This window comes from Squalius cephalus (genome assembly GCF_949319135.1).
Source record: "Squalius cephalus genome assembly, chromosome: 16".
Lineage (NCBI taxonomy): Eukaryota > Metazoa > Chordata > Actinopteri > Cypriniformes > Leuciscidae > Squalius > Squalius cephalus.
In genome coordinates, this window is record NC_137137.1 from 572501 (window position 1) to 585000 (window position 12500).

The 12500-nt window shown below is 39.0% G+C and overlaps 1 protein-coding gene across 3 annotated transcripts in view; it reads left to right on the plus strand.

The window, feature by feature from the left end:
* LOC307173467 (uncharacterized protein) overlaps window positions 1-12500 on the plus strand; it is a 37054-nt gene that overhangs the window by 20527 nt on the left and 4027 nt on the right. For 2 of the 3 annotated variants that reach the window (XR_013823857.1, XM_079896614.1), the window contains one exon: window positions 12238-12446. Coding sequence is in view for 2 of the 3 variants with exons in the window: in XM_079896614.1 (XP_079752740.1) it covers window positions 12238-12392 (155 nt within the window). In the remaining variant the exon portion in view is untranslated. Of the gene's footprint in view, window positions 1-12237; window positions 12452-12500 lie in introns of all 3 variants that reach the window. The other variant, XM_079896615.1, reaches the window with a different exon arrangement.

The following is a 12500-nucleotide window of genomic DNA, read 5'->3' on the forward strand; positions in this document are numbered from 1 at the left end:
TGATTAAACACTTTGTTAGGAGCAGCAATTAATGCTCCTTCTCTGGCCATTTTTAATGGCTCGCAGCAATTAATACATTGGATCTGGTTAATTATTGTGCTGTTTTTGGTCATAGGTGACGGTCCAGCGGAGATGTTGTGTGTGTGTGTGTGTGTGTGTGTGTGTGGGGGGGGGGGGGGGGCGGCTGTCACGGGCTGAAAGCTCAGCACACTTGAAGCTGGAATCCATTTATTCCCCAGGCCGGGTCTAATTACCCCCCCACAGGTACGGCCCGAGCCCCTTCTGCACACAACCAATAGGAAAAGATTAATTGTTTGCTTTCTTTTGTGTCTCCGGAGACACGGGTCACTTAATAAAGAAAAATAATTCTCCCTCGCACAGGATTGGGCTTATTTCCCCAAAATGTGTGTGGACACGAGAGTGGCTTTGTTCTCGTTAGCCGACGCTCTCAGAAATACGGCGGAAAACACGGCGGGGAAATTGATGAGCGTTGGCTGTGAGTTGTATCATCGTTTGTAAAGCCGTTTCCCTCTAATTCCTCATTATGGACGTTGAGCTCGCTCTCTCCCGTAACGCGTGTGTGATGATAACAGAAGGCCCGATGAATAGAGGTGCAATTAGAGATCTCTGTTAATTGACCGTCGCAGCGTTTGCTGAGTGAACACATCACGCGCAGAAAGGCATTAATGGCAAACGCTCAGCGCAGAGGTCAATACATGCACTGAGAGATGCAAATGGCACTGTAACGTGTCAGATGAGTGACCTTTGCTGGATGATTCACAGTCGCAGCGTTTTACAGCAGCTCTGAAGAGCTAACGACGCTTGCGGTCGGGACTGATTCTGCGTGTCCTCGGATGGGTTTAATTATGCTTGCTTATATATTACACTCGAAAAAACACACTGGGTTAAAAATAACCCAAGGGCTGGGTGAATATAGGACAGAACACATTTCACCCAGCAAACTGGGTCGTTTATTTAACCCAGCATAATGGGTTGATTCTTTTTCATAGTACTACTTATTTTTTTTATTAATTTAATGTTTACGGATTAACCAAAATCCTCTCAACTTAAAAAAAAGAAAAAGAAAAAAAATCCTTTATTTTTGATCATATTTTACAGTGTAGCATAGTTTATATAGTTTTGAATACATGTTGCATACATTCAAGCTCGTTTAACAAATATTAGAAGTAGAAAAGAAACATTTAGAGGTAATTCAAGTGTGATGGACCAGTCTCTGTTTCCACTGTACCGGCGCTGGACGCGACACTCGTGACTCACATCGCGCCTCTGTGTGTTGCTTTGCATAAAATTAAATGAAATACAGATCAATAACGAATTTATAGATACAAAAAATGTACACAAACCTGTATTTACCGTTCAGTTTGACGGAGCTGCACTGCTCTCTCCTGAAGATCTCACACAAAGCCCGCGCTAAATAACTCAACGCCTGGGTTACACGTCTGACCCAGGAGCTGGGTAACACACACACTGCACACACACTACACAAACACTACACACACTACACACACACTACACAAACACTACACACACTACACACACACACTACACAAACACTACACACACACTACACAAACACTACACACACACTACACAAACACTACACACACACACACACTACACACACACTACACAAACACTACACACACTACACACACACACACTACACAAACACTACACACACACTACACACACACTACACACACACTACACAAACTACACAAACACTACACAAACACTACACACACACACTACACAAACACTACACACACACTACACACACTACACAAACACTACACAAACACTACACACACACACTACACACACACTACACAAACACTACACACACACTACACACACACTACACAAACACTACACACACACTACACACACACTACACACACACACCACACAAACACTACACACACACACTACACAAACACTACACAAACCCTACACAAACACTACACACACACTACACACACACTACACAAACCCTACACAAACACTACACACACACTACACAAACACACACACTACACAAACACTACACAAACCCTACACAAACCCTACACAAACACTACATACACACACACACACACTACACAAACACACACACTACACAAACCCTACACAAACCCTACACAAACACTACACAAACACTACATACACACACACACTACACAAACCTACACAAACACTACACAAACCCTACACAAACACTACACAAACACTACACACACTACACAAACACTACACAAACCTACACAAACACTACACAAACACTACACAAACACTACACAAACACACTACACAAACCTACACACACACTACACACACACACACTACACACACACTACACAAACACTACACACACACACACACACTACACAAACACTACACAAACCTACACAAACACTACACACACACTACACAAACACTACACGCACACTACACAAACACTACACACACACACACACACTACACAAACACTACACAAACCCTACACAAACACTACACACACACTACACAAACACTACACAAACACTACACAAACACTACACAAACACACTACACAAACCTACACACACACTACACACACACACACTACACACACACTACACAAACACTACACACACACACACACACTACACAAACACTACACAAACCTACACAAACACTACACACACACTACACAAACACTACACGCACACTACACAAACACTACACACACACACACACACTACACAAACACTACACAAACCTACACAAACACTACACACACACTACACAAACCTACACACACACTACACACACACACTACACACACACTACACAAACACTACACACACACACACACTACACAAACACTACACAAACCTACACAAACACTACACACACACTACACAAACACTACACGCACACTACACAAACACTACACAAACACAACACAAACACGGGAAAAATAACCCATAACTTTGACCCAAAAGGCTCAACCCAGGATTTGGGTAGAAAAAATAACACCAGATTTTTTTAGAGTGAATGTTTATCAAATGATGTTCTTCCTCAGTATTTTTTTTTTTTTTTTTTTTTTACAGATTTCTGTATTTTCCGACATGAAAAGTATGACCCACATGAATTTCGTAAATCCTAGAAAAACGTAGTTGGGGTGGGTTTACCGTATTACGATTAGTCTTAATCAGTTACTATATAAACTGCAAAATATGGTGTAACTCCGTAATGTCATGCACAGGTGTCTTCTGGATGTTAGCACCAAATGCATAACTTTCTTATGAATTTCGACAACGCGTGGCTGTGAGAATGTGAAACGGCTTAGTGCGCTCATCAGATCTCAGAACGGTCGTGATGTGATTATATATATCTACAGTCTGACGCGCTGCGTGTTTCACAGTAAAGCACACAGTAACCGTGAGTCGCTTATAATCCGCGTTCGGGAACACAACATGAACCAGCCAGGTTTTCCTTCTGTTTCTGTCTTTTGCTGATATATCTAAACATTCTCAAATCAAGATATAATACTTGGTATTAAGTCTGGTTTCTGAAATAAAAATGCATCGAGTTTGTGCTTAAAATAAGAACAAATATCTGACAATGGAGTCAGAAAAATAAACTTAATTCAAAGGGAAAACGAGATTATTTTTCAGATATTTGTTCTTATAAGCACAAACTCACTCCATTTTGATGCATTTTTCAGACTCAATATCTTCAGTCATTTCTCTTCTCCTCCAGTAAATGTCTCTTGATTTAAGAATGTTTGTGTGTTTGTGCTGGAAATAAGGTCATGTTCAGCAGTGTCTGCTGTAATGTTGTGTCTCTTCTACATCCAGACTCTGAAAGCGCTCCTGGTTTTCTGTGTCGGATGAAAGAAGACGGATGTCAGGCGGTTCGCCGGTGACATAATGCGCTGTGGCGTACAGCTCGCTTTTATTAGCACAAGCCTGTTATTTTCTGCGGCCGGCCGGGACTCTTAAGTGTGGTCGGGCAGTGATAAATGCTGTCGCACACGCTTGATGCAATTCATTTGTCAACGGGCTGAAAAAGGTTAATCAGTATTCTCCAGCCGGGTTACGGCTCGTCTCGCCCGCACCACTGATCGTGCTCTCGTTACGGACCAGACGGGGGAGAAATCATAATAATAATAGACCAGCGAACCGGGAACGTTCTGGAACAATCGTTCTTCCAGGAACATTAATAGAGCGTTCGTTCAATGTTATCATAATGTTCTCAAAACGTTAGAACAAAAACATTATTTATACATCGTTCATGGAAGTGGATGTCTAATGTTTTTTCTTGTTTCAGAACGTAACGTTTCCATAATGTTTGAAGAATGATACAATGTTTCTATATTAACCACATTTTTTAAACATTTAGAACATTCAGTTTTCATCAGTGAAATGCGGCTTGATTCTGTGTGTTTTTAATTATATGCTTTCTTATAAAACACACTGGGTTAAAAATAACACGTTGGGTTAATCTTACCCAGCAAATTGGGTCGTTTATTTAACCCAGCATAATGGGTTGATTCATTTTTACTATAGTACTTTTTTTTTTACTTCATACACTAATTAATGTTTACGGATTAACCTAAATCCTCTCAACCTAAAAAAAAAAGAGAAGATAATTCCTTTATTTTTGATCATATTTGACAGTTTTGCATATTTTATTAAATACATATTGCATACATTCGACGCAGAAACGATGAACTTTCATTAATTTAAACAGTGAGTATTTCACACACAGACCTGAATGATCATGGGAAACGCTGGGGGGGTGAAAATCAATGCAAATTCATATTTCATAAGGCCATAATTGCGTTTGAAAGTGTGCGGCGGTCATTTGTTTCGGCTGACAGATCCATACGTTTGAGCTCGGGCTCTTATTTCATCTTTCGATCTCTTTACCGCTACAGCTGCTGAAAACAAGGGGTTTGTTGTCAAAGAAAACGAGCCTTTTTTTAACACTTGACAACGTTCTATCATCTGTGAAGTTATCGATTTGCCAGTGTTTTAACCATCAAACTGGATCTGTTTGAGCGACTCTGGTTTTTAAACAATTTCTTTGACAGGCGAGGCGTCACAGCAATTGCCCCGCTTTTAAAGACAGTATTTCAATTTGCCGAGAGCCCTTGAAGTGAAGCGCCGGCGCTGTGAGGGAGTCTCGGGCCGACAGAGTTGTCACGGTTCGGGCAGGGTAAAAAATGAAGCGCCTTTGCTTTATAGATTGCTGTTAGGTCAACAAAACTTTGGCAGCATTGATTAACTTGACAGTGAATGCAGCAGTACATTTATCACTAATAGCCGGACCGCAGAAAATCTAATAAGAGCCGAACAATCCCCCGCGGAGCCGTAACAGGTTCGGCACGACTAGCGCTGGAAACATCCGCGTCTCGGCATCATCATCCCGTCAAACGCGTCTATCCTCGGGTTAAGCCGAAAAACAGGAGCGAGACGGCCCCGGCGTCATTAATTGAAGCTAAAAAGTATATTCTCCTGGCGCTGAGTGTCTTATCTCGCCCTCGGAGCGGTTAAAGAGTTCAGCTCGCTGTTGTTGGGATCTGGATTTGCATGAGCGGCTATAAAACACTCTGACCGCACGTCACAGTTTCGCAGAGAAGCCGATCGATTTCTTGTCACCTGGGCATCAGCTTCACTCCTCTAGGATTCAATTTTTTTCCCTGGCCGTTTTGCATACGCTATCGACCCGGAGCGGGTAAATGAGCAGAACGCGTGGAGACCAGAGGATGAATTGTTTACTTGCATAAAAATAACCTTTCGATAGTGTAAGATGCATGGCGCGGGCTTGCGCTGGTTCTGCTGATGGCATTCAGCTGGTATTGATCCGGTCCTGGAGACCCGGAGCTTTCATGAACATCAGCAGAGTCTGAAGCGCGTGAGCTGATGAGCGCCGGATTAAACTGTGAAATAACGTCATTGAACCTAAATATTAAACTAAACAACTGTGCATGTGTTTAGTGTTGATCCTTATCAATAGTGAGAATATGGAGGATAAACAGATCAGTTTTATTCAGAGACTCAAATATAGTGCAGATGCTGATCTTTATATCAAATGCTTGTAATGTAAATCAATTAGATTTATAACAGTATAGCAGATACTTACATATCAACATCAATGTCTTAGTAAGATTATATTTAAATGCTTAGTTTGATGATCTGTAGTTTTAAAACATAGAATGCAATGCAGTGACGATTGAGAGATGAACAAATAACCCTTCCTCAAAAGCCTGATGATCATATTTGATTCTCATTTCTAAAAAATGATGCCTGGATAATCTAGTAAAGCTGCTTCAGTCCAGCTGAAATATCACTAACAATATGAAAGTTATTCTTGTGTTTACTTGATTAAATCAGGTCAGATCTGACACAGAAAGACTCGTGAAGCTCGAGCTGAAGGACGTTTGTACAGTTACACTGAAAGACTTTTACTGGATAAAGAGTGTAAGTGATCGAGAGACAGAAGCACTGGAGGAGAGTGAGTGCGACAGGAAAAATACTATGCGATCGGCTAAAACATGTTTGGGATGTATCTGCATATTCATATGTTTGTTCTTATTATTTCAAAAGCACCATCATTTCAACTAAACAGTGGGAAGTCCAAACGTTTGATGCAAAATACAGTAAAAATCTAGTTAAATACGAAACGCTTGTTTTTTACTAAATGAACACAAATATGACTGACTTTTAATCATTTTCATTGATATGCACTAATGTGCATTGGTGTTTAATACAATTTTTACAAAAATATTATTAATTATCCTTTTGTGTTCCACAGAAGAATGAGTAAATGATGAAGGCCTCGTTAAAAGCGCATTATAATCGCGTCTTTTAATCATTTTCATTGATATGCACCAATGTAATAACATTGCTGTTTAATACCATTTTTACAAAAATGTTATTGATTTAATTGTATTAATGATCCTTTTGTGTTCCACAGAAGAAAGTCGTAGTGTTCGGCCTCGTTAAAAGCGCATTATAATCGCTTTACTGGATATCGGCAGAATAATTATGGTGAATACAGTAAAAATCTAGTTAAATAACAAGGGCTTGTTTTTTTTTTTTTATTAAATAAACACAAAATGACTGACTTTTAATCATTTTCATTGATAATGCACTAATGTGCATTGGTAGTTAATACAATTTTTACAAAAATATTATTATTAATGATCCTTTTGTGTTCCACAGAAGAAAGTCACAGTGTTCGGCCTCGTTAAAAGCGCATTATAATCGCTTTACTGGATATCGGCAGAATAATTATGGTGAATACAGTAAAAATCTAGTTAAATAACAAGGGCTTGTTTTTTTTTTTTTATTAAATAAACACAAAATGACTGACTTTTAATCATTTTCATTGATATGCACTAATGTGCATTGGTAGTTAATACAATTTTTACAAAAATATTATCATTAATTATCCTTTTGTGTTCCACAGAAGAAAGTCACAGTGTTCGGCCTCGTTAAAAGCGCATTATAATCGCTTTACTGGATATCGGCAGGGAAATTATGGTGAATACAGTAAAAATCTAGTTAAATAACAAGGGCTTGTTTTTTTTTTTTTTTTATTAAATAAACACAAAATGACTGACTTTTAATCATTTTCATTGATATGCACTAATGTGCATTGGTAGTTAATACAATTTTTACAAAAATATTATTATTAATGATCCTTTTGCGTTCCACAGAAGAAAGTCACAGTGTTCGGCCTCGTTAAAAGCGCATTATAATCGCTTTACTGGATATCGGCAGGGAAATTATGGTGAATACAGTAAAAATCTAGTTAAATAACAAGGGCTTTTTTTTTATTTTTTTATTAAATAAACACAAAATGACTGACTTTTAATCATTTTCATTGATATGCACTAATGTGCATTGGTAGTTAATACAATTTTTACAAAAATATTATTATTAATGATCCTTTTGTGTTCCACAGAAGAAAGTCACAGTGTTCGGCCTTGTTAAAAGCGCATTATAATCGCGTTACTTGATAAATCAAAGGGAAGTTCTGGTGAATGCGTCGGTCCTGATATTAACCCAGAGAGGATGGAGCGTCCGAGTGACTGACTGGACATCATCGTACGGTTATCGGGCGATAATGAGGCGATCAGGTTCTGGAGCGACGGCGTCTGTAGTTTCACTGAGCCTCGCATCTCCTCGAAGCTTCACCGCGTCACACACACTCCCCGCGTCACACACACTCCCCAAGCCCCGGCCTTCAGCGCTAATGAGTTTCCGAGGGATCCGAGAACGAGCTCTTCCCAGTCATCCGAGAGAGAAGCGCTCGCATTATCCAGACAAATACAGAGCTAAAACTGCCATATCCAGGGCTTTCTCCGAGCGTCTTCCGTCTTAAAAACACCTCAGACACGGCAATCTGTTTTCATTTGCCCAAAGTCGAGTCTCCTTCATTTATACAGCGCTTTAACAATACAGAGTTTCACAGCAGCTTTACAGTGATAACAGGAGATTACAGTAACAGAGAGTGTTCAGGCTTTACAGCAGATCTAGAATACAGTTATTGTCCAGATAAAGTTAGTTTTGACTGATTCACTTCCGTTGTAAAGATCATTAGTTATTAACTTAGCGGCTGCTAACACACACCGTTCTCACAGGAAACAGAAACTTTAATGTGTTCTGGACGTTCATTCACACACAACAGTGTTTGAGGCTCGAGAACACACACTCTGAAACAGGATCCAAGGGGCAATTTAGAAAAACATTATAATCTCCGCGTAAACGTAAAAAAAAACGTGAATCTACATCAGTGTTTCTGCACTGTACAAATATTGTTGGTTTAACTTAAAAAATGAAGTAACCTTGTTGCCTTAAAATGTTAAGTTGATTGAAATGTTAAAACAATGAAGGAGATTGGTTTAATCATCAGAAACTTATCTGAGCCACATAAATCATCTAAGTTGATTTGACAAAAGAAGAAATGCTCATGAATCATGAATATATTTGTGTACAGTGTGGGAATATGCAGAGGCTTGTTCCTTTACCAGCGGATTCGGCTGATTTATTATTAAGCAACACTTTCTTCTCCGGCTCCTGAGGTCGTGATGAATGTGCATAAATTTACCGAGCATGAGCGCTTTATCTTCATGATTAAACATTGCCCTGATCTAACCGTGCTCATCTATCCCGGGTTTCTGCGTGTTTAAGGGCGTTTTGTCAACGGGAAGCATCTTTGCTCCTTTTCCTTTGTCTTCGCAGCGTTGGAAAAAAGTGTAGGGCGTTTGATCCGAGTTCATTTATAAATAGTTCCTCTGGGTCGAGGCTGTTCTGGCAGCGTATAATCTCAGAGCGTTTCTGCGCCTCCGTTTACCGCGGTAATTGGCTGATGAGAGGCTCGGGTCCTAAAAAGAATGTCAGTGTTCGATTTCCCGGGATCCTGAGTGAGGATATGTCACCATTTACGCTGGTTTGGGGTGACACCGGAAGCTCTGGGGAAATCATTACTCTGTTTATACCTCTCCCCTGTCGCCACGCTCTTCCCTTTGATATTTTCACCATGTTTTTCCACTGAGTGATGGTACCTCGCCGGGGTCGGAGAGAACAAGTCCCTTTTGTAAATGTGAGACCATATTTTAACGGGCGAAAGAGAAAAAGGCAGACAATTGGTGACGCTCGGCGGGAGGGCTTGAAGCGCGATCGATGCTGTCCCGCAGGTGTCTTCGTCCAGTTTAGAGACGCCATATTGATTTCTGGGCCCGAAGACACATTTTCAGAGCCGATTGCTTCGGCCGCGCTGAATTTGGACTTTTTGCTCCACAGTTTTGACTTGTTCACCGTGAATAATGTATAAAGTCACAATTTGAAGGCTCGGAGATTTTTCTGCACTGATCGTGATTTTAATGACCTTGTGTTTATTCTAGAAATCAGACGTGTGTGTCTGAAAGAGTCTCTTCTGCTCATTAAAGCTGCATTTATTTGATCAAAAATACTGTAAAAACAGTGAAATATTATTTTAATGTAAATCATCTGTTTTCTATGTGAATATATAGTAAAGTGTAATTTATTCCTGTGATTTTCAGCATCATTACTCCAGTCTTCAGTGTCACATGATCCTTCATAAATCACTCTAATATGAGGATTTGATGCTCAAGAAACATTTATGATTATTATCAGTGTTGAAAACAGTTTCATATTTTTGTGCAAACCGTGATGCATTAACTTTCAAAAGTTTGGGGTAAGAACAATTCTTCAAACATGAATACTTTTATTCAACAAAGACACATTAAATTGATCAAAAGTGACATTTATAATGTTGCAAAAGATTCTGTTTCAAATAAATGCTGTTCTTTTGAACTTTCTTTTCATCAAAGAATCCTGATAAATAAAATGTATCACGCCTTCCACAAAGATATGAACACTGATAATAATCATAAATGTGTCTCGATCATCAAATCATCATATTATTCGTGATTTCTGAAGGATCATGTGACACTGAAGACTGGAGTAATGATGCTGAACATTCAGCTTTGATCACAGGAATAAATTACACTTTACTGTATATTCACATAGAAAACAGCTGATTTACATTATAATAATATTTCACTATTTTTACTGTTTTTACTGTATTTCTGATTTAAATAAATGCAGCTTTAATGAGCAGAAGAGACTCTTTCAGAATCTTAATTACTCCAAACGTTGGACGGTAGTGTGTGTAAAACATCTGAAAGTGATTATTTGGTCAGTGAGTGGATCAGTGTGTGTGTGTGTGTGTGTGTGTGAGAGGTGTCAGATTCGTCATGATGATTCCAGCTCTAATTGTAAAGACCTGCAGGACTGGGATGTTCTGGGTAATAATTGTCAGAGTTCCAGCGGGTTAGACGTGTCATTACTGGGATCGATGCGGCAGAAACTGTAAATGATCCTCTTGTCAGCGGAGACGGCCGGAGACTTTAGCGCTCAAACGCTCGCACAATCGATGCGCAACGCTGACAATATCATATAAAAGCAGACCGTGCTTTATGGATTATATTTAAACGTTAGAGGAGGAACCGGAGAGACGACCACGATTACTTTTCTCAGTTAATGTGAAATCAACAGTGATGATCTAATAGAAACAGTGTAGAATTCAACTCAATTAAAGTTAGTTAATATAGAGGTTTTCACAACACACATCGTTTCAGTGTCAGCTTTACTGTAAATGCTTGTTTAAGGAAGTAACAGAAATATTAAGAGTTTCTCAGTACACTGCAAAAAATTACTTGGGTAACACTTTAAAGCCTTTATAAATATATATGTATATTAATCGCATCCAAAATAAGTTTGTGTTTACATAATATATGTGTGTGTACTGTGTATAATTATTTTGTATATATGAATATATATTCAGTATACAGTATATACATGCAAATATTTCTTAAATACATGCATGTGTGTGTATTTATATATGCAAAATAATTATACACAGTACACACACATATATTATGTAAACACAAACTTATTTTGAATGCGATTTTTATATATATATATATATATATATATATATATATATATATATATATATATATATATATATAATATATAAAAGTATTTTTAACACACCTTATAATGCATTGTAGATTCATTGTTACACAGAAAAATATAATGCATTAAAACAAACTATTTAAGATGTAACAAGGAATCTGTTAATATAATACATTTGAACTTTGGTTATTTTTATTAAATATTATAATTATTTATGAAACATATAATGCATTACAGCAGACATTATGAATGTCTTTATAATGCATTATACATAAATGCCTCAAGTAACGCGTTACATGATGTTCTTCCTCAGTGTTTCTGTCTCGTTCTCCAGCACAGATATCTAAACACTCTCAAATCAAGAGACATTTACTGGAGAAGAAGAGAAATGACGGAAGATATTAAGCTGGAAAATGAATCAAAATGAAGTTTGTGTTTAAAACAAGAAAACAAGAGCAAATATCTGCCAGTGGAGGGAGAACATATAGTTTATTGTTGTTTTAAGCACAGACTCCTTCATTACGATGCATGTTTTAACAGGTCTTCAGTCATTCCTCTCCTCAGCAAACGTCTCTTGATTTGCCAGTGTTTAGATGTTTGTTCTGAAGCGAGACAGAAACCCAGAGGAAGAACATCATCGCCGCTCCGGCTCTATCAGCCTCAGTTTCAGATGTTTCTGCCAGGCTGATTTGTCTGCTCTTGACCTTTCCAGCGAACTGTCCCATCATGCATCAGGAGCGCTCCTCAGGGACTGCAGTAATGAAGCCTGTCATCTCCGCTCACCTCCACGCCGGACACACTCTCGGATCCGCGGATCCCGCATCGATTCCCTGCTCGTTTCCCGAGCGTTTCTCCCAGTCCTGCTGAAATCCTCCAGGAGCTCCTCAGATCTGCACTTGTTGGCCGGAGACGTTCTAACAGGTCAGGTGTGTGTGTGTGTGTGTGTGTCTGTGCACATCAGAGCATCAGATATAT